The sequence below is a fragment of the Glycine max genome, chromosome 13, assembly GCF_000004515.6.
Source record: "Glycine max cultivar Williams 82 chromosome 13, Glycine_max_v4.0, whole genome shotgun sequence".
Classification (NCBI taxonomy): Eukaryota; Viridiplantae; Streptophyta; class Magnoliopsida; order Fabales; family Fabaceae; genus Glycine; species Glycine max.
The window spans coordinates 7,673,415-7,697,783 of NC_038249.2; the positions used below are offsets into that span (position 1 = coordinate 7,673,415).

The 24,369-nt window shown below is 31.2% G+C and overlaps 2 protein-coding genes across 6 annotated transcripts; both read left to right on the forward strand.

Moving 5' to 3' along the window:
• The first annotated feature begins 3,715 nt into the window (after positions 1-3,715).
• LOC100778342 (serine carboxypeptidase 1) lies at positions 3,716-9,015 on the forward strand. 3 transcript variants are annotated; one of them, XM_041008584.1, is made up of 9 exons: positions 3,724-4,228; positions 4,726-4,833; positions 4,934-5,205; positions 5,304-5,555; positions 6,059-6,165; positions 6,267-6,353; positions 6,657-6,762; positions 7,553-7,750; positions 8,874-9,015. In XM_041008584.1, exons 1-8 carry the CDS (start codon positions 3,853-3,855, stop codon positions 7,709-7,711), a joined length of 1,467 nt encoding a protein of 488 aa, XP_040864518.1. In that variant the 5' UTR covers positions 3,724-3,852; the 3' UTR covers positions 7,712-7,750; positions 8,874-9,015. The 3 variants fall into 3 exon arrangements, with proteins under 3 accessions (XP_003542323.2, XP_040864518.1, XP_006593895.1); XM_006593832.3 differs by having other exon boundaries at positions 7,553-7,711; positions 8,874-9,006; XM_003542275.4 differs by lacking the exon at positions 8,874-9,015 and having other exon boundaries at positions 3,716-4,228; positions 7,553-7,931.
• A 144-nt stretch (positions 9,016-9,159) lies between these two features.
• On the forward strand, positions 9,160-11,484 carry LOC100777286 (replication protein A 70 kDa DNA-binding subunit E). 3 transcript variants are annotated; one of them, XM_003542273.5, is made up of 10 exons: positions 9,160-9,376; positions 9,472-9,556; positions 9,666-9,793; positions 9,872-9,962; positions 10,039-10,192; positions 10,276-10,430; positions 10,508-10,628; positions 10,713-10,883; positions 10,995-11,054; positions 11,174-11,484. In XM_003542273.5, the coding sequence occupies exons 1-10, from the start codon at positions 9,160-9,162 to the stop codon at positions 11,285-11,287; spliced, it is 1,296 nt and encodes a 431-aa protein (XP_003542321.4). In that variant the 3' UTR covers positions 11,288-11,484. The 3 variants fall into 3 exon arrangements, with proteins under 3 accessions (XP_003542321.4, XP_040864520.1, XP_040864519.1); XM_041008586.1 differs by having other exon boundaries at positions 10,508-10,607; XM_041008585.1 differs by having other exon boundaries at positions 10,514-10,628.
• Positions 11,485-24,369: the final 12,885 nt, after the last annotated feature.

Below are 24,369 nucleotides of genomic sequence, written 5' to 3' on the forward strand. Positions count from 1 at the left end.
TTGGGAACATCAATATTTTAATTATACATTAAGCATTCATGTTTGTATTCAACAGTGCTTTGAAAGGACTTGACGATACTCCACAAAGTAAATCCAAGTCTGCTGCTAGGTGGATTGTTGTTAAAGTAAGTAATTTAAACAATGCTTCTAGTTATATTTTAGTACTGTGTAAACTAATTTGTACTTAACGTTGAATATCTAAATTTCATAATGTATTTATTGCAATAGACAAAAAGAAAGCACTGGGTGTGGGTATTACGTCATGCATTGGATGTCAACTGTAATCTTAGGAAGTTTTAAGAATAATTGGAAAACGATAATTGTTTAATTCAAACAAATTTCATTTTGTTATGATTGGTATTAATTATTAACTTATGTTTTATTATATCATGCAGTATTTCAATGATGCTAGACTATTGGAACCAGAGAGATTGAAGGCGCTTCGCATCCAGTGGGCAAAGTATTATTTGAAATTTAAAAATGAAACCTAGGATGTTTAGGCAATTTTGTAATTGTAGTTTAGTTATTGTACATTTTTTACAATTCATGTCTCCTTAACATTAAATATTCTTTTAATTCATAGTAATTAATAAATTTTTGATGGAATTTATGGTAAAAACTGTTTCAAAACAGAATGAAAATTATATGTTGTGCGGTCTGCTTTTAAAATTTGCAGGTTAATTTTGTGGTTATTAAAAAAATAGACACCATATAAAAAAATCATAAAAAACAACATCGATTTTTTTTTAAAAAAAACGATGTTGTATGTTATTTTAACATCGGTTTTTTAAAAACCGATGTTAAGTTTCATTAACAACATCGGTTTTGATAAAAACCAATGTTGATGGTAACAAAACAACATCAATTCTTACCAAAAACCGATGTCTGTTATAAGAAAACAACATCAATTTTTAATGAAAAATCGATGTCTGTTATAAGAAAACAACATCAATTTTTAATGAAAAATCGATGTCTGTTATAAGAAAACAACATCGATTTTAAAAACCGATGTTTTTATTAATAGCGACATCGATTTTTACCAAAACCGATGTTAATATAGACATACAACATCGATTTTAACCAAAATCGATGTCGATATGAAAATATATAACTTTTTTTTATAATTTTTATTATATAACATCGGTTATTTAAATAACTGATGTTCTAATTTTATATTAACATCGACTTTCCAAAACCGATGTTAACGATAATACTTTCAACGTCAATACTTTCAACATCAGGCTGAATCCTTAATACACAATGTTGAAACCCTATTTTTTAGTAATGAAATGTGAAATCAATCTATGTAATTTTATGATTTTCAAGAAATATAAAATAAAAGTATGTTGAAAGGAAAGTTTTGCTAGTATGTCCCTTTTAGGCATATTAAATAAACATTTATCTCGTGTGTTGTACAAGTAAAATACTAGTCATATCTATAACACATCTGCAGTAAAAAAAATATCAATAGGATATGTCACATGAAACAATAAAAAGGTAAAATATTGAAAGAAATTTCTATTAATAATTAAATTAAATTGTAAAAGAATTTAATGATTATACATTGATAATTTAAAATAGTTTTATCTTATCAACCAATCATAATTGATATGATTTTTAAGATATTAACTATAAAAGATAATAATAAATTTATTATGTAATAATTTATGATGGATTAATAGTATTGAACTATGGTTAATGCCGAAATAATCTGTTTTCTCATAGTAAAAATCATATTTTTCATACAAAATTCATATATATATATATATATATATATATATATATATATATATTTCCTTGAGAGGTGAGGCGGGGAGCCCACCCTGTTCGTTTGCGCGTTAAGTTCAAACTGCAAAGTGATAATAAATTCAGCCTCAATTCAATAGAAGCTGATATTATTAAGTAACTTCTGCGTATTTTTTACGATAGACGTGGAAAGAATTCTAGTTACGTGATTACATTTTTTCCAGAAGCACTTTTCATTTTCGTAATTACTAACTTTTTAACGTTGAGACTAACATAGACTTGACCTAAAATTAAAATATATGTAATATATGGTTGCATATCTTTTGTAGAAAAGATGTGATACACGGTTTTCTAAGTTTAAATATGTACGATAAATTTATACAAGATGATGGTAAAATCAATAAAGATGTCATACATAAATAGAAGTCAGATGAGTTAAATGTTGGAGATTACTTGTAATCCCAAAGTGACTATCAAACTCAAGTAAATTTCATCATACAACTATACATCTAATTATAATATATGGTAGTGAATGTTGGACTTTAAAGGATCTACATGAGAGAAAAGTGAGGATAAAAATAAGAATATTAAAATAGATTTGTGATCATTCATGAAAAGATAAAATACAAAATGATATTATATAAAAGAAGATCGGTGTAGCATTCATTTAGGCAAAAATGACAGTGATTGTGATTTGGACATTTACAAAGAAGGCTACAAGAAAAGAATGATAAAGTTAGAAGAGTAGATTAAATGATTTTTAGCTTGGATATAAGCTCAAGAGGAAGATTGAAAATGAAGTTAGAGAAAATCATCAAGAGAGATTTTAAACTTAATAATATTTCTTAAACTTTTATTTTTAACTGTTTTCAACTATTTGAGGACACAAAGCTCATAACTAAAATGAGTCCAATTTTTTTTTAAAAATTATATGGCCATATAATATTTTGTTATTTTTATAATTAAATTAAAATTATTATTTTATTTCACATATTTTTTTGTTAAATTAAAATGTGACATGTAATTAAAATGTATTATTATACTTTTTTGTTATATTTTTGTGTATTATCTTTGTAAGTTGATATTAAATGAATCTTCTGCTTGTTTAGACATAAATATGTAAATGATCTATAATAATAGATTTAAAATATTTATTTTTTTCTTTCAAAAAAATATATATTTGTTTCTTAACAACTAAGAAACACAAACAAAAACATAAATTATAAAGGAAACAAAACTAAATGTTCATATATTAATACAAATAATAAAAAATATGTAAGATTTAATATTAAATGATATTTTTTCAATGATAGATGATAGTGACCGAATTAGAAGACTTTCTTCGTGAGAAAAAAATAGAAAAATAAATTAAATACAAATAAAAAACTATTATTTTAAAAATATGTATGCAAATTTAAATTATAAAAGAAATTTACGGGCTCCTCGTAGATTTATTGAATCATGGTAAAACCCAACTAGAATGGAGAAGAGTTAAAAAAATATAAATTCATCCTTTTTTAAAATTGAACCTATCCAGCTAGGATGGGGATGAAGATAGTCAAATTTATTTCGAATCGACATTATTAAAAAAATAGGTTTTTAACATTGGATTTTTTTTTTCGACTTTGAACATTGATTTTTAACTGATGTTGAAAATTGATGTTAACATACAATATACGACATTGGGTTTTTTAGAAAAATCGATGTCATATAATAAGTAATAAAACAAAAATAAAATATGCAAAAATAAACAATACTGATTTTTTTAAAAATAGATGTTGATTTATGAAAATCAATGTTGTGGTACACATGATGACATCGATTTTTCAAACAACCGATCCTCACCGAATTAATGAGGTTTTGTGATTCATGTAACTAACCTGACTTTATTGTTGTTGATTTCACCCGTAATTGACTGTGACAGAAATGTAGTTTTTAGTTGAAATTTCTTCGAAATTTTGATTGGATCTTTAGGTCGTTCGTCTTGTTGGAACCATCTAAGAAGTCATCATAGAATGTCTAGTGAGTGACCATACCACCTGGTAGCGTCTATTAATTAGCAGCACCTCATGAAATTACTCTCCAAAACCAAGTTGAAAACAAGATATGAAGAAGCTTTCTCTTTACGCTTGTTTACTCACTTTGAGTCTGCTGATTTTTCTTCCCCATATCAAAGCAAGTCAAGCTAATAAACTTGATGAGTTGATCCTATCTAGGAGCTCACATAATCCTCCTGTGACCCTTTCTTGGGCAGAGGAAGATGCATTGAAAATGCATTCTGCTGCTTATGTTGCGCCCCAAGAGGGACTAAGGCAAGCTGACAAGATTGTCACACTGCCTGGCCAGCCACATGGGGTGAACTTTGACCAATATTCAGGCCATGTCACAGTTGATCCAAAGACTGGAAGATCACTTTTCTATTATTTTGTTGAGTCTCCACATAACTCTTCAGCTAAACCTTTAGTATTGTGGCTCAATGGAGGTAAAAATAGCCTCAGAAACTTCTTTATGCTGTAATAACTTCTATTCTTACGTGTCTTTCTTCTATTTTTGTATGCATATCCAGTCAATTTTTTAAATAGACACACACGATATCAAGAAGGGATATATTATTATTTACCCAATACAAAAATATAACATGATATTGTTTCCCTTAGAATGTAGAAAAAAAACGAAAGGATTTACAATATTTTTTTAGTCCCTAATTTTTTAGGATTTCTATTTTTAGTTCTAAACTTTTTTCTCACAGGATTTTAGTCTCTAAACTGTATTTTTTTTTTCTGTCCTTACTTTTAGTTCCCGTAAGAGACTAAAAAGATGGAAAAAAAAGTTAAAGGACATTCGCAATTAAAAAAAATATTCAGCAATTAAAAACAAAAATCCTAAAATGTTGAGAGATTAAAAAGATAGTAAATCAAAAAATAAAAATGTTGAAACCTGATCGATTGATTCTGACAACATAATGTTTGAAATTTGCAGGACCAGGTTGTTCCTCATTGGGGTATGGGGCATTTGAGGAGCTGGGACCCTTTAGAGTCAACTCTGATGGCAAAACACTATTTCATAACAAATATGCTTGGAATGAAGGTGACACAGTCTTCATTATTATACTTGTTTTCTACATTTCTACCTTTAGGATGCACTAGTGAGACATGAATACTTAATACATAGTTGGTGCATGATGCAGTGGCAAATGTGCTGTTCTTGGAATCCCCTGCTGGAGTGGGCTTTTCCTACTCAAACACTACCTCTGACTATGATCGTTCAGGAGATAAGTCTACTGCAAAAGATGCCTATGTTTTCCTGATCAATTGGCTAGAGAGGTTTCCAGAGTACAAAACCCGCGAGTTTTACATAACTGGAGAGAGCTATGCTGGCCATTATGTGCCTCAGCTTGCATACACTATTTTGGTGAACAATAAATTCAGTCAACAAAGCATTAACCTCAAAGGCATTGCTGTATGTTCAAAGACTACTACTGCAAATAATGCTTATGTGACATCATTCCACATACGATCATCTTTCTAACTTCTTGATTTTTGTACTGAAAATTTCAGATAGGGAATGCTTTGATTGATGATGTTACAACTATCAAGGGGATATTTGATTACTTTTGGACTCATGCTTTGAACTCAGATCAAACACATCATTTGATTAAGAAGTATTGCGACTTCACTTCGGAAAATATTTCAGCAGCATGTATTAATGCAACAATAAGTTCCATACTTGAGAAAGGAAGCATAGACTCCTCTAACATCTATGCTCCACTGTGTTATGACTCTTCTCTGAAAAATGGATCTACTGGTTCTGTAAGTATTCCTTTATGTATTTTGATATGCATAGCGTCGTTCTATGTAGATAGTGACACATGGTTGTAAAAATATAAACAATCCAAAATTGCACAAACATATGAACTTCATTTATTTCAATAGTAACACCAATTTTGAACCAAAACGAGCTGATCAAGGCAATCAAGTGTCATTGGATTCTTCCCCATTTCTCTCTTTTGTTCTTTCTTCTCTGTTTTTTTTTTTTTTTTAACACTGCTTAAAAGTTACCTCTTACATTCGAACTGGCTGGATTAAATATTTACAGTAATTTTGAATTCTTATTAAAGATATGCTATGTATAAAACTAATTCACATTTTTAGTAAGAAATAAAAACCATGCCACAGCATAGAAGAGTTAATGTGAAGTTCACACCAACTTCTAGTGTGTGTTTGAATACCTTCAAAATTGATTTTTGCTTACATTCATTTGTGAACTTTCCAAGTGATTTCCAATACCCTATGACTCTGACACTTAATTTCAGGTATATGATTTTGACCCGTGTTCTGCCTACTATGTGGAAGCCTATCTAAATAGGCCAGAGGTCCAAAAAGCTCTTCATGCAAAACCCACAAATTGGACCCATTGCAGGTAATCTACACCTAAGATATCGCAAAATGCTATTTAATGCCTGTTTGGCTTTTTCATACTAAGCTAACCAAGCATATGACATATTTGGCAACAATTTACAGCGGCTTTGACTGGAAGGACAGCCCAACTACCATCCTACCCATCATTGAGTATCTCATTGCTAGCCACATTAAATTGTGGATATACAGGCAAGCTAATTTTAATTATGTTAGGTGCTAAACAAGCTATAACAGGTAGAATCCACAAGAATCTACACGCTATACAGATAAATTTTTGACTAGTTATGCATTACATTATTCTTCTGAATGTCTTAACTATTCCGAGTTCCATGGAAATTTTATTGCAATAGCAAAGTTCCACTACCCATAAGGCTATAACCATGTTTTTGAATTCAACTTTTTTCTTTCACACTTGTAGAATAAGGAGTTTGAACATTTTTATTTATTTATCCCAGCCCAACTCCTAAATTTAGATTATGTGTTCTCTTACAGTGGTGATACAGATGCAACGGTCCCAGTCACATCTTCCAGATATTCAATCAACACCCTGAGGCTCCCTATTCAGGTTGATTGGCATCCATGGTATTCTGGAAATGAGGTACTGAAATCAATCTTTTAGGCCCTTTAGTTTTGTTTATTGTTTTTGAAAATTTTCTTCTTTGAAAAAAAAAAAAAACTTGTTTGACAAGACTAGTTTTTAAGTTCCTAAACCATTTGAGAATCCCCAAATTAAAAATAATATATATATATATATATATATATAATTGAATCCTTAATCTTGTAAATTACTTTTAATCAAGTTATTAAAATTTTAAAACTGCTATAAATTATCATTTTCTGAGCGCTCGAAACGGTCATAATGGTCAGCATGCATCTGTGTGTGCTTAGAACTGCAAATGTTAGAACAAATAACTCTTGCTGAGATTGCAGAACTGTTTGATTTACAGGGGTTTCAAACTGATAACCAAAAGCTATTAAGAAAATGTTTGTGTTAACTGTTACATAGAGTAAATTTAGACCCTCATCATATATCAATAATTTTTTTTAATAGAATCTATTTATTTAGAGTATAGCTACATAAATTTGACTAATTATTTTGAGCAACTAATAATTATTTCGTAAAATATAATGGATGATTTCTTATTCATTTGAAAAACTAAACCCAATGGAGTTGTGGATGTGAGTATACATTAGTTAAGAGAAATTGAGGAATTGAAATATTGAACTGCGATCCACTAGGATCGGCTTCGTGATGATCGGGTTTATGAATAGTATGTATGAAGTCATACAAATAAATAGATTATTCTTAGATTATAAATTATTGAATTTTTCTTCTAGACCAATTAATATAGATTTTTTGAAACATGACCAATTTCTAAAAACCACAGGTTGGAGGATATGTGGTGGGATACAAAGCAGTGACGTTTGTTACAGTAAGAGGAGCAGGACATTTTGTTCCAAGCTGGCAACCAGCCCGATCTTTGACCATGATCTCATCATTCCTCTCTGGAACCCTGCCTCCTGCTTCACCATACGATGGATTCTAAGTATGAAGTTGATTTAAAAGTTATTGCCTTGAGATGAAGGTTGTGCAATAGCTACTTGTTGGACTATAGTAATAACAGTTTTATTAATAAGGTTCCGTAGCATCTAAATGTACTGCTAAGTTTCATAGGGGAAGAATATTTATCACACTTTGTATTTTTTATGAAAGGAATGTATCTTATCTTAACATTTTCTTAATAAAAATTTCAGTTTGCATAAAAACTTTTTATATATCAACTGATTGTCTGATTGAAAAGCCATATAACTTCGAAGTGCATAAGAAAGAACAAAGAGTAAAAAGGCTAGTAAATTTTTGTTTTTTACATTATTATCCAATCACAAATCACTTGTATGATAAGTTTGACTTTTATAATAATTAGACATAGACACGAATGATGTGTGGATTTATAAATAATTAAAGAAATATTTAAATAAATTATTTGTTTGATAAATTAAATTTAAAAATATAATTGTCAATGATATTTTATATTATTTTCTATTAAAGGAGATAAAAAAATCTATATACTATCTATAAAAGAGAACCCTTTGAAAATTACTGAAATACCCTTGCTTAAGATTGTGACAGCTGTCCATTTCCTTGGTTTTTTGGTCTTTTAGTCCTTAATTTTCCACTCTTCTGATGCTTACAGGTGTTTAATTTTGTTGATTGTGGCATTTACACGCGTTTTGTTTTGCATGTTGTGCATGTGTTGGCCTTTGCTTCTTTACGTGGTTTCTTGCATTTCATTCTTCAGTTTGCGTGTTTTTGGTTTTCATTTTCGCAGATACAGACCAGCTTAATTTGGGTTCTGTTTGATGCTGTTTTGATGTATGTTTTGTTACGTTCGATGTTAGCTTATGGTTTTCTGGCTTTTCTTTTCTTACATGCATATTACCTTTCGGGTTTTTGGCTTTTGTTTCTGTGCTGTTTTTATGTTTGTTTTGTTGCATGCATGTTATTTTTTCATTTTGTTGTGTTGGACGATGTTTGGTTTGCATGTTTGGTTTAGGGTTCATGGTAGTTCTGCTGTTCTGGTGCTGTTTTCATGTGTGTTTTCTTACATGCATGTTAGCTTCTCATTTTTGTGTGTTGAACGAGATTTTGGATTTTTGCTTAGGTTATCGTGTTTCTGTTTTGATGGTGGTTTTGTTGTTTTTTTGTAGTATTATGGCATGTTCTCCAGACAAGATAAAAAGCATCGATGGTTCAAAAGAAACTCTTAAACTCGGTGTGAGGATTAGTGATCTATGGTTTATTGGCACACCTAACAAATCTGAGCAAGCTGAAATGGTGTTTGTGGACTCCGATGTATGCTTCAATTCTGTGTTTTTTTTTGTAGGTTTATTACTTATTACTTATTGTTCAGTTCATTGTGTTGTAACCTTAATGCAATCCAGGGTGATGAGATCCACGCTGTTTGTAAACAAGACCAATTGAAGTAAAAAAAAAATGGACTTGAAAGAAAATTGTACTTATGTCATGCACAATTTTAAAGTGATAAAAAACAATGGTCAGTATAGAGTGTGTGATCATCAATTTAAATTGGTGTTTATTGGGGTTACTGTTGTGAGGGAGTGTGTTCTAGGGGACATCCCTTTTAGAAAATACAGGTTTGCTGGATTTGCAGATGTTGTGGCTGGCCAGTTTGAACGTGGACTATTTGTTGGTATGTTAAGTTATATTTTTGCAATTGAGTTTATTTTGAAAGTTCTGTTGTTTTTGGAATTAAATAACATTCCCTGATTTTCCTACTTGCTTTAGATGTTATTGGTGTTGTGGAGGAGGTTGTCTTTCGGCAAGTTTCAGGAAAAGGTAGAAGGGTAGTCTTCAAATTAAAGGACTTGAGGTAAAGTTCGATTCTTGGTGACAATTTATGTGATATGCTTTGTCAAGTTGTGGCTATGATTATATTAGTATTAATAACTGATTGTCTCATAACTATTTGTTTCTGATAGCCAGCAATTTCTATCTTGCACTTGGTGGAATGATTATTGCTTGCAGTTTTTGAAGTTCTTAGATGATTATGAAGGTGATGGCCCAATTATAGTTCTATTAAGCCATTGTACTATCAAGGAAGCGCAGGGTATATCCTCATCTTGAATTTACTGATTTCTCTGTTTATGTTATTGCATGTTATGGTTATATTTTTTAAATGATTCAGGATCTTATCCCGCATCGATCAACAATTCTTTCAAGGCTTCAAAGTTAATTATTAACCAGCCTGTGATGGAGATTCAAGAATTCAATGAACGGTATTTTTTGTATGCGTTATGTAATATATGTTGATTATTTTTTGTCTTATTTTTGTTGTTCATTGTATGTTTGTAGGCTTGCAGAGTTGGGCATTGAGGCCCGGTCAGGTTTTAAATCCCATGGTGAAGGGAGTACACAACTTTTAGGTTCTATCCAATTATCATCAAAAGAATCATTCTTTGGCAAGGCTGAGGCAAAGACTATTGTTGACATTAACACCATCTCTGAAGTAATGATCTTATATAGATTTTAATTCTTTGTCGTGCGTTATCTGAAGTTTTTTTATTTGATATGTATGTTGTTTCATGCAAGAAATTGTTTGTCACTGTTGGCACAATTACTAGGATTGTTCTGGACAATCATTCATGGTGTTATACAACTTGCATTCAGTGCCATAAAAAAAGGGATGCAGAGATGGCGCCCTTTAGATGTGCATGCAGCAAATACAATAAGGAAGTTGTGCTTAGGTGATTGTGATCTTTTAAAATGTTGTGTATTTTTTATGCCTTCATCATTTTTTTACTATTGGTGCATATGGTGGCAGGTATAGGCTTGAGGTGATGATCAACCAAGGAAATGAAAGCACAAAATTCCTGCTTTGGGACCGTGAATGCAGTGAGTTAATTGGCCAATCAGCTGATGCAGTTAATAAGCTTAAAATTGAAGTGTGTTTTTGGATTCAACCGTAACTGTTTATGTTTGATATGTTATTTTTTGTTTGTGTAATACAATTATTCTCTTTGAACAAGGATGGTGATGTTGATTTGAATGCTTCACCCCAAGCACTTGATAAGCTGTTGGGTCATGAACTTGCTTTCAAGATAAAGGTGCAACCCAAGTTCAGGAATTCTGCTGTTTTGAAGTGTTCAGCTGACTCGAGCATGATAAATGCTGTGATGGATATGCTAGCTGATGCTGAGGTAATGTTCAATGCAAGTTATTTGACATCAACTATTGTGAAAAGTATGTATTCTATTCATATTTATTTGTTTTCCATGGGTTGTGTTATCTTCAATGTATGTCTTATTCAGACATCTTCAAAAATGGATATCCCGGTTTCTGATTTCAATCATTCTGCTCAACATGAATCTGTGAGTTTTGATGACTGCTCTCATTTTTTAATATGATCTTTCTTGCAATTCTTGCATTTTGACACTTCATGACTTTCAACTTAGCATTCAACTTATTGATTGCCATTTGTTTTATCCAGCAATCCCTCTCTGTGACAGCAGATCATGATTCCATGCTTGGACTTGCCTTGACGCCTACAAAGCGGCAGACATTTCAGGATTGTGATGATGAAGCAGGGACCTCTCAAATTTAACCTGCGCAGCTTTCATCCAACAAATTAAAGAAACATGCCGGAATTTAGTGCATTTGGTTGTTTCCAAGTTATGTTGAACAATTTTTTCCCCTTGGTATTTGTATATTGTACATTGGCTCCCAGCTTATTTCTGTTGTGGTGGTGTTGCTTTTGAACCATGATCAAAACTTTTGTTTAAATTTTAATCTTATTTTGTATGCGAGTATCTTGACATTTTAGTTCTGTGGCTTATCCGATGTCACCTTAACTATTTCACTATATTTCAAAATCCTTATTTGTTCAATTGTTAAAATTAATATCGACAGACCATGCTTATATTAATGGCTATAAAGCCATCTTTGAAGAAATCGAGCTATGCAAATGTTATGAATTTAAATATATCCTGAGAGATAGAACAAGTAAGATTTGAAAATACAAATCAGAGATTGCCAGACAGAAAGTTCAGGAAACATGTTCTTCATAATCATGATAACTTAAAATTCAATTAAAGTTTTAACGGGCCATTGAAGCATATGATTTTAAGGTGTGCATCTTTAATTGTCTGAGCAGAAAGTATTCACGGGAAACAAATTAAAATATTAGAAATAATTACCACGAAATATTGATCACTAGCACAACTAAATCAACATTCATATCTGATTAATTCATCTTATTTTAAGTTGTGCATCCTTAATTGTCTGAGCACAAAGTATTCACGGGAAACAAATTAAAATATTAGAAATGATGATCAAGAAATATTGATCACTAGCACAACTAAATCAGCATTCATATCTGATTAATTTTCTAACAGCATTTGATGAATTTACTCCATCTTTCATCATATGTCTCAATATGATGTACAATTAATATGACAAGTAAAAAAGCAATTTCTCTTTAGCTTGACATCCTAATTCTGCCATGCATAACATTTTCGATATCATATTTCTTATCGATGGCGCCAAAGCATAGGTATAATAATGGTTATAAATGCAAGTCTAATCATTTTAGTGCATTTAATTAGCTGTCAGCATTCATAATTTTAGTGTTTTTCCTTATGCTTACTTTTGATTACTTACTTTTCAAGTTTTAATGTGGCCGTCAAAACCATCACTATAATCATGGCTATACATGCATGTCTAATCATTTTTATCAAAGTATGATCCCTTTAACCAAGTGTCAACATTGATAATTTTAGACAACAAGTCAAGTTATGTCTTGGTCCGAGTGGAATAGCATTTCTTTTATGCATGTCCATGGACTTTTGCAATTTTAATTTTTCATGTATTGTAATATATTAAAACAAGAAGTCAGTAAAAATTTGATAACTCAGTCAAGATTAACAACAATCATCAAGACCATGGATAACCATGAGCATGCAAATCATTGTGATACAGCACAAGCTAGGATAAAGAATAAAGGTATCAGGCAGCACAAAGTTAATGATCAGGCTCAGAATATTGATTGAAAGCTATTCAAAATATTATGTTCCAAATTACAGTTAATAATTTTAATTAGTTTGTTGATTTAGTAATACAATATCCATAATTTTGTTCACGCAAGGACAAGCAAACTGTAAGGTTCATTCAATATTATGTAAATCCATTCCACATTAAATAAATTCCACTAAACTTAGATTCAATTCACTTTTTTAGTTAATATTCGTGATTCATCAGAGAATGACAATTCTGAATCAACACAAGGTACCAATTAAAATCGACTTTATCAAATTAATTTTCAACATTATAATGCTATAATCTAATCTAAATGCAATTTTCATGGGCTGTCTTTCAGTTTCTTCACCTAAGAACCAAAATTATATGTCCTCAGCTAATGACCCTACAATTAATAGAGAAGGTAACGATTAATATTCATAAACACTATGTTATTAGCTCACTGTCGAATATCTTTCACTGTGCAAAACAGCTTTTGTTTATCGTGTTTCAATTTACATGTTTTCCTAAAACATTTTCAATGACCAACTTCACTTTGCCATATATCATTAAATTATTTCAGGATTTTCTGATCTTGGTGATCAGCTCATGCAGTGTAGTCACTGTAATGCAAATATGTGGTATGTTGAAAGAGTCTCAAAAGATAAAAGAACTACAAATCCAAGATTCAGTTTATGTTGTGGAAATGGCAAGGTTGAACTTCCATTGTTACAGAATCCACCTAAATATCTCTACCAACTTTTGTATGATCATGGTACACCTGATAGTAAAAATTACCAGCAGAACATAAGGACAAATAACATGATGTTTGCCTTTACTTCTGCTGGTATTAAGTTTGACAAATCAGTTAATCATTCAAGAGGACCTCTTATAATAAGAATTCAAGGTCAACCATGTCATAGAATAGGTAGTATGTTACCGATGCCTGGGAAAGAACCAAATTTGCACAATTGTATATCTTTGACACAGAAAATGAAGTGCAGAATAGGATTAATGCAATAAGGTAGTTAGTCTTTCATTATTATTATTATAAATGCACAACATTGATCAACAATCTTACATTTAAATAGAATTCAATTGTTTATTCTCCATTACTAATCTTCCAATCATCGTATATATAATTGTTTATTTTGGTCAGCAGTCGACATAATCAAATTCAAGAACACATTGTTTCACAACTTAGTGAGATGCTAGATGAATACAACGTGCATGCAAAAACTTTCAGGATGGCTAGAGATAGATTGCAAGATGTTCAGGTGAATAATATCAAGTTGAAATTGATTGCTAATCATGAGAAAGATGGTCGTACATATAATGTACCTACTGTTCCTGAAGTTGCAGCACTAATAGTAGGCGATTTTGATGCAAATTCAAAAAGAGATATTATTATTGAAACTCAGCATGGACAACTACAAAGGATCCATGAATTACATTCTAGCTATCTAGCTCTACAATACCCTCTCTTATTTCCTTACGGGGAAGATGGATATAGACCTGATATTTTACATAGCAGTCGGTCAGATGGTAAGAAATGGAAAAGAAATCGTCTTACAATGAGGGAGTGGTTTTCTTATAGGCTACAATGCATATCAAATGAATCTATAACTTTGTTGAATTCTAAGAGACTATTCCAAAAATTTGTTGTTGACGGCTATACTATGGTTGACAAGTTTTGTAGCTTACAACATTCATTGGATAATGGAAGTAGGAGAGGCCTAAATAAAGGTAAAAGAGTCATTTTGCCTTCAACTTTTGTTGGCAGTCCGCGCTATATGGATCAACTTTATTTTGATGGTATGGTCATATGTAGCCATGTGGGCTTCCCAAATCTGTTTATTACTTTAACCTGCAATCAAAACTGGCCTGAAATCCATAGATTGCTGAGTCCGTTGAATCTGAAAGCAGTAGATAGGTCAGACATAATCTCCAGAGTCTTCAAACTAAAGTATGAAAAAATGCTTATTGACCTGACAAAGAATCACATGCTAGGCAAAGTTATTGCATGTAAGTTGATTCTAAGTTTGTTGAATTTATATTATGTGTGACATTGTTATTTTACACTGCCAATATTAATCACACAATCATATCTAATAACTTTAATTATTTTCTATTAACAGACTTACTAATAAATTGTAGATATGTATACAATAGAATTTCAAAAACGAGGGCTACCTCATGTCCATTTGTTGCTTTTTTTACATCCTGATAACAAATACCCATCCTCAGCTGAAATTGATCAAATTATATCAGCAGAGATACCTTCACAGCAAGATGATCCATAACTGTATTCATTAGTAAAAAACCATATGGTTCATGGTCCATGTGGAAGTCTGAATCCTGGATCTCCATGCATGAAAAAAGGCAAGTGTAGTCGTTTCTATCCTAAAATGTTCCAGCCGCATACTGTTTTAGATGCTGATGGTTTTCCCGTCTATCGTAGAAGAAACAACGGTAATGCAATTGAGAAAAATGGTGTTATAGTTGATAACAGGTATATTGTACCTTACAATCCAAGATTGCTCAGAAAATACCAAGCGCATATCAATATTGAATGGTGTAACCAAAACACTTCTATCAAATATTTATTTAAGTACATCAACAAGGGATATGATAGAGTGACTGCTGTTTTGATTGATGAAGATAATGATCAAACTGAGAATGGTGGCACGCATAATGATGAGATCAAAGAATATCTAGATTGCAGGTATTGTTAAAACTTGATCTCTAATTTATCTGATCATCATTGTTATAACAACTAATTCTATCTTCCTAACAGATACATATGTCCCTGTGAATCTACTTGGAGAATCTTTGGATTTCCAATACATGGCAGAAAACTTGTTGTTGAAAGATTACACTTCCATCTTCCAGGCCAACATAGTGTTCTCTATGAAGACCATGATGATATTGATGATGTATTGTCTAAGCCAAGTATCTCTGATTCAAAGTTTATTTCATGGATGAACACCAACCAAAATTCTGTTTAAGGGAGAAATCTTACTTATGCAGAATTTGTTTCTAAGTTTGTATACAATCAGAAGAAAAGATGTTGGCACCTTAGGAAGAAAGGCTATACCATTGGCAGATTACTATGGGTTCCACCAATTACAGGGGAATTATTTTATTTGAGAATGATGCTTACTGTTTGTAAAGGAGCTACCTCATTTGAGGATTTAAGAACAATCGATAATGTTCAGTATTCTACATATAAAGAATCATGTTTTGCTATGGGATTTTTACAAGATGATAAAGAATTTATTGAGGCAATCAAAGAAGCAAAAGACTGGGGTTCAACACATTATATAAGAAAGCTATTTGTGTTGTTACTTTTAACTGCAACAATGAGCAAACCTGAACAAGTTTGGGACCAAACTTGGCATTGGATGGCTGATGACATTGTCTATAATTATAAAAAATCATCAACAAGTCCAGGTTAGTGCTAATTTACCATAAGACAAATCAATATTGATACGACACATAATTTGACTTTTATCTCTTTTGTGTATTAGCATTGCAGCTTGATGATAGAACTCTTCAAAATTTGGTCTTGCTTCAAATTGAAGAACTGCTGCAAGCAAATCAAAGATTGCTAAGAGACTATCCTTCAATGCCATATCCAGAGGATGCGAATTGTCCAGCTTATCTAGACAATAGCCTTATATTAGCTGAACTGAACTACAACAATGAAGAACTTAGATCAGAGTTTGAACATCTATTTTCTCACATGACAGGTACATTAAGCACAAAGAAATTTACCCCTCTGAAAATTATTATGTGCATTTCCTTCTTAGCTTTTCTCATCTATAAATTAGTATTTTAACTTCATTCATTTATCTTTAAATCTAACACCACATATCGATGATTCCAGATGAACAAGCTTCAATTTACAACCAGATTGTTGAAGCTGTTAATAAAGATAAAGGTGGTATGTTTTTTCTCTATGGATATGGAGGTACAGGAAAAACATACATTTGGAAAACACTTGCAAGTTCACTAAGAGCTGACAATAAAATTGTAATAATGGTAGCCTCTAGCGGCATAGCTTCTCTACTATTTCCTAGAGGTAGAACTGCACATTCAAAATTTAAAATTCTAGTTCCAGTTTTTGAAGACTCAACTTGCAATATCCATCAAGGAACTCAATTAGCTGAACTATTAAATCAGACAAGTCTAATCATTTGGGATGAAGCACCCATGGCTCACAAATTCTGTTTTGAGGCACTTGATCACAGTCGTAGAGATATCATCAAACACAACTCAAAGGACAATAAAATCTTTGGAGGTAAAGTCATGGTCTTTGGTGGAGATTTCCGGCAGATCCTGCCAGCCATTCCAAGAGGCAGCCGCTCTGATATTGTTAACGCAACAATTGATTCCTCTTATCTATGGGTTCACTGTCAAATCTTGAGACTGACAAAAAACATGTGTTTACAAAACAACATGGAAGCAACAGATCAAGAAGAAATTGCAGCTTTTGCACAATGGATTATAGATATTGGTGATGGTATTATTGGAGATGAAAATGATGGCTATGCTACTATTGAAATTCCACAGGAACTATTAATCACAGAATATAATGATCCTATTCATAGTATAATTAGCTCTACATTTCCAGATCTATCTTGTCATCACAATGATCCTGAATACTTCCAAACCAGAGCAATATTAGCTTCCACAAATGAAACAGTGCAACGAGTTAATGATTATATGCTTACAATGATACCGGGTAATCATATAGTAAATTATCTTATTCTATTTTTCATCTTTTAATCAACTTTCCTGGATTTTACATTTTTGGTTGGTGAATTTGCTTTTTTATGTATAAAATATTGATAGGTGAACAAATGGAATATCTAAGCTCTGATTCAGTTGACAAATCCAAAACCATTGAAAGTTGTCATTTCCGCTCACTGTCAACTAAATTTCTGAATTCATTGACAACATCTGGCTTACCCAATCACTGTCTCAAACTCAAGATTGGAACACCAATAATTCTATTAAGGAACTTAGACCAAACTCAAGGGTTGTGTAATGGTACTAGGTTAATTATCACAAAACTAGCAAAACATGTTATTGCAGCTGACATAATTTCTGGGACAAATATCGGAGATCATTTTTATATCCCACGAATGTCTATGTCGCCTTCACAGTCACCATGGCCTTTTAAGCTATTGAGGAGACAATTTCCGATAATGCTTTCTTATGCTATGACAATTAATAAATCCCAAGGACAATCACTATCTTCAGTTGGACTTTACTTGCCAAAACCAGTTTTTTCACATGGCCAACTATATGTTGCATTATTAAGAGTCAAGTCAAAAAAAGGACTTCGAATTTTAATACATGATCAGGAGGACAAAAAAAAATGACTTCAACCATGAATGTGGTTTTCAAAGAGGTCTTTACAAATATTAGAAGGTAAATCCAATTTATTTTCGATTACAAATTTAATTCTAACCACAACTGAATTTGCTTCTTACTCATATGATCTCTGATATACAGTTAAAACATCATCAAATGAGCCAATCTATAATTCATTAATTTTAAAAAACCAGTCTTCCTTTATGGAGTGCATTTTCTTATTTGCTGCATTTTAAATTTTCATCCCTTTTCATGAACTCCAAATTAACCATTTCTTTCATGAATTGCACGAAAGAAAATAAAATGCTTATCTCAATTTAAATGCTACCATTCAGCAAATGAATTCTATATGTTACTCTGCCTGTTTTCCTAACATGATACACTTATTATTATTCTTTTAGTAGAACTATTTATCTTTTCTTAGATAATCAATTGTCCTTGCAAAATATTATCTATGCCAAATCATTATCGACTTCAGCATTAGACAGGTCATTCATCTGATGATGCAAATTGTATTTATAACAATACAAAAAATTAACTTACTCTTTGTTATATTCAGCAATAAAAATACCTCTTCACCTGCCTCCACCACCACAGTCTTTCATACTTATCATTCTGCCAATTCACGTCCAATCTTTGAACGGAACATTCAATGCTCCACAGTTCTCAAACCACTTAACTTGCCGTCACTTACACCCCGCCCCCCCGAAAAGCAATGACCCTTCCACCACCCACTACTTTACATTATCAGACCATGGTTCATTTCTCTGCCACCTTCATTTCAACTCTAACCAAATTATTCTCTCAAAGCAACTACCACCATGTCTCGCGCTTCATCCACTGCCTCAAGCAAAGTAAGCCTAAACCAAAACCTGACTGCATGTTCATTCATTTCCTGATTTTTCTCTTGCATTTGGTTACATTTTTCATCCATATCCCGAACCAAAATTCAACATCTTGCCATCTATGTTTTCTTAAGTTTTCGAGTTCCAATTTAGGACAGACATATTGAACAATTCTGCTTTTGAATCCATCATTGTCTCACTCAACTTTCTTTCCTGTGGCAAAGCCCTAATTCAATTTTCCCTGCTTCTGCTTCATTTATTTGTGCCCATTGTGTTAGGTTTCTTGTAGACTATGTTATCATCTATCTTACCCTTTAGATATTAGTAATGTTCAAATGTTATTTTTGTCCCTCACACTTTTTGCATTCATGTTGTGCTTTTATCGCAATCCATGTTCAAATTGGACATTTTGTTGATACTGATTCAAAAACCTGTTTTGTGATTTTAATGTTCTATTATTAAATACATAGTCTGAAATTTAAATATTAATTAACTTTTGTTCATTGGTAACGAATCCAAAAAATTATTCAATAATTTTGAATGATGCTACTATATTGTCACTGTCAATGAACCCTAGGTAGCATGTCATCTAGAATAACATTTGACTCATGCATGTAGGAAAAAACAGCCTATGCATATCTTGTGTGATTATACCCCATCCAAAACAAAACAGATACAATATTAAGTTAAATCTTTTTAAATGCCTATTAAATTTTGTAGCATTCTATTATCATTATTTCCAACTATTGTATTAAGATTCTAATTAGTTCAGTTATTTGCACCATCTATTACATTGTTTTTATGATGCTGACTCTGCCCTTTCAAACTTTCTTGCTTTTGGTCCTTCATTACCATTAAGAAGTGTATTTTCTTATTTGTTCGATCATATCATCTCTGATATACATCATCTATTATATTCTCTTTATAATCCTGATTCTGCTCTTTCAAAGTTACTTGCTTTAGGCCTTTAATTCGAATCATGAAATGCATTTTCTTATCTGTTCAATCATATGATATCTGATTGACAACTTTTGTTGCTACTGTATTTGCTTTTGCTGCATTTTCTGATCTCTGCAATGATCTGTATTCCTTATTTTCATGCTTTACATCTAATTTCCTGCGTCTTATATTATATGCATCTTCTTTTATCTTATTTTAATTATCCTAAATTAGAACTATTAAATCCAATTACTACTACATTGCAGCAACACAACAATTTAGACCTGCAGACAATTGAATTAGTCAATATGCATGTTTTTTAAATGCTAAGTCCATTTTTTTTCTCATTGCACTGCACTTGAGATTGCCTGCTATCAGACAACCATTGATATTGCAATTTAAAGCCGCCTTCCATTGTGACAAGGTTAAATGAAAGCCTTCCTTTCCATATTTTATCCTTTGTGCTTCCGATATTGTTTTTCCTTTTTTAAATACTTTTTCCCCATTGCAGGACGCCATAGAAATACCAGGCTTCTATCAGTGCCAATGGCTACCAAATTATCCTGAAATTGTTGAATTTAAGTATGATGGGGAAACCTACCAAATTCAAGTCAGACAACACAAAGGCCAACTTTACTTTGCTGATGGCCTAACAAGATTGAGGACAAAACTACAGATTTATGAATCTGTCATGATAAATTTCCTGGCCTGCAATCACCCTTCAAAATTTGACCTCCACTGCACTCCACCATTAGACCAGCAAAAATGCAAAAGGCGCCGTGCAACAAGAAAACACATCTGGACATATGAAATCAGCCAATCAATGCTAGGCGCACCATATCCACTGGTAAAATATTCATATCCATATATATCTTCCATACAAATATTAATTTCAATGCCTAACTCTTTTTTTTCCCTACAGCAACTTCCAGCCTCTGTCACACAATGCCTTATCCATTGTGGTGATCATATGACAATTCTCAGAAGATTCAGACCTCCACTGCAATGGAATGTAGTTGTGCTCGACAAAGGCATCAGTGACAAGTATGTCACTCTCCCTTGGTACAAATTCCTTCAAGAAGGTGATTTTAGCCATGGAGACGAGCTCTAATTCTACTATAGGCGTGCTGAGAAGATCTGGGAGGTTGTCATCAAGCGTGCAATTGATTGGGATGATAGTGATATAGATTAGGAAAATCTACCATGTTATTTTGCAAAACAATGTTTGTTTATGTTTATTTTCAACATCTTTATATTTATCTTTGAACAATTTGACATTACAACTAATTTATATGAATGCTATTCCTTTTAACTTTTTACAATGCCTTTTTTTTTTATTCTTCAATCGAAAATCATTTAGACAAAAGACCTGTGCATGCGCACGGGTTACTGACTAGTTACATATAAATTAAGATATTTTTTATTTATCAATATATTTATATGAAATATTCTAAAACTGGAGGTTGACCACTCAACTAAAGTTGATTAACTTGAAGATAAAAGTAAGTGTTATGTATAAATTTTTTAAGAGCAATATAAGAATAAAGTGAAATTGACATAATAGAGTAGCCAAAGGAATATATTTAATGAAAGAAAAATAGTCAACCATATTGGTTAAAAACATAAAAATGATGTGAATAAAACACCAAAAATGATTCATTTAAATAGACTTTTTGTATTTATTTCCTTTTGCTGGTGACCTGTTGTTGAATTTTGTTTTTTTGTTGTGTGCTCCTTTTTGAACATTGGAGTAAGATTGACTCTTCATAAGAGGACGTCAGAATAGTTTGTTTATTCGCCTTAATGGACTTTCTGAGATTGAATAAACTTAATTTGATGATGAAGATGCTTTGACTTATTGGATGCTTGTAGCTTTGAGCTTTTACTTATGACAAATTGTTTTTTCACATTTTTCTTTAATGAACTTCCTTTTCCTTTTGATGATGAAGATGCATCTTTTGACTTCTTGGATAGTTATAGCTTTGGACTTATGACACTTTGTTTATTTTCCTTTTTTCTTAATGGACTTTGTGAGATTTGATAAACTTCTTCATTAGATGATGAAGATGCATCTTTTGACTTGTTGGAAGCTTGTAACTTTGGGCTTTGACTTATAAGTAGTTCTTCACCTGACTCATCTGATGATATTTGTTGTGGTGAAGTGGGCTCTTTTTCTAATAAAAATGTTAATTGGTGGATAAAACTATTAATATTTTGCACAAGAAGTAAAAATTAAAATAATTATAAATATGGTTACATGTTTAATTTCTTTGAGGAGAGGATCATGCTAAATGATATTTTTTGGGATAAAAGTCCTTGCGTTAGTATAGGTCTAAAATCCTTCCTTCAAGTTGTGAGCTGTGAGCATGATTTCAAAAATAAAAGTGTGTTTGCAAAGGGTATACAGTATTGGGGGTATGTAAGTCTTATGTGCATGGGTGTGAAGGAGTTCAGGTGTTGTTGTGTTTAGAATTTATTGTGCATCTCGATCGAACATTGTGAATGTTGTTACATCGGTATCATCAGAGACTTTCAATTGTATCTTGAACCTAAGAAAGATTTTAAAATTTTTAATATTTATTTAATTATGTTATAAAAAATAATTCATTATATACAAAATATTAAACCTTTGTTGGCTGTTTGCATTCTCTACAAGTGTATTGATTTCCCTCTTTTGTAACTTTCTTTTGGCATCTCTCACTTGCAACATAATTCTAACCAAATGTATCGTCAATCTCATTCATTGTTGCATGAATTCTAAACACATTATCCTATTATTTTATATGTTAAAATAAGAAAAAAAAGTATTATTGAATATTATGAATATGAAGGTCATGGTAGGTTAACATACATGTAATTCTCATACCTATTTCATAGACATTATTATATCTTGCAAAAATCTTCTATTTTTTGACATTCTCTTGTCAAGTTCAATGTTGGAGAATATAGTTATTTTATTTGATGTTTCTCCATTTTTTTCCTACAAAGTAATTACTTAATAAAATTTATAATTTTTTGACTACATCAATCAAAGAATTAGAATAAACTAACGATTTTGTTTGTTGAATGTTAAAAAATGTGTATAATAAAGTAAAATAAAAGAATGAAGTTCATCTTACCCTGTCTTAACTTTGCAAAATCAACATTGTTTAGGTTGATATAGATCCTTGTACTTGAAGTTGAGTTGATTGAATACTCATCTGAAAAGAATTATTAAAATACAATTGTCAGTAAATTAAAATTATTATAGTAAATAAAATATAAAATAAATTATTGTATGCAAAAAGTATGATATAGAGTTAATTGAATGAAAATTATTTATTTATTAAATAAGTTGAATTGAAAACAATAATTAAGATAGTAAAGAAACATCACAAATAAATAAATAAATATCAAATTAAATAAACATCCTAATATAAAAATAAAGGTATAAGAAATTATGGATCAATTTTTATTTGAATTTTATTTAAAGATTATATATTATATATAACTTAATATAAAATTAAATTTAGAAAAATAATTTTAATTTCTCCTTTCTTCAAATCATCAATTTTGCTGACGTGACAACATAAAAATGAGAAACTCAACTTTTATATATTATACTTTGAATGTTTCTTTGACAGGTTTGTATATATCATTTGGTGAGATAATTCTTAAATTATGTATAGTGTATAAGTTCCCCTCTTGTAAATATTGAATTTTGAAATCATATTCTCCTCTATCGCTACATATAGTGGAGTTTCTTGGTATAATATATTTAAAAGTCAAATCGGATTAAAATTAAAAATATTAAATAAATTTAATCAATATATTTTTTAAAGTAATTTAATGTAAAAAATATTGCATTTTGTGATATGTAATATTGGAGATAGTAAATAAATTTATATTTGTAATTGTTAAAGTTGATGTGAAATATATTTTTTACAGGCTAATGCGAAAAGTAAATAAAATTCAACTTTGTTTAACCAACATATTTATTTATATTTATAGAGCATAAAATATATTAGAATTTGGAAATTACTAATATGAAAAAATTGAATGATATATAAAATGTAAAAGAAAATGGTTATAGAATGTAATATAGAACATTGAAGAATGAGGGTCGTGAACATGAGAAGCACTTGGAGGTCAAAAAGATTGAATTGAAATGTTTTAATATAGGTTTTGTTATGTTGTGAGTAACATTGAAGAAGGAAGAAGGAAAAGAGAAGTGATAGACACAAAGTGATGTAAGCTCCATTGGAGCTTGAAGGCCTAGGATCTTCTTCATCAATGGATTCCTTTGCTTCTTGGAAGATGAATGACGGCGGAATGGAGAAGGAAGAGAGAGAGGAGACACCACTTCAAGGAGAAGATGAGTCTAGAAGAAGCTCACCACCATAGGAGGACATGGATAAGAGCTTGGAAGAAGAAGGAGATGAATGAAGGGAGAGGAAGAGAAGAGCACGAAATTTTGTGCTCTAAAAGAGCTCTGAAATCTAAAGTTTAATTTTCAAATGATCAAAGT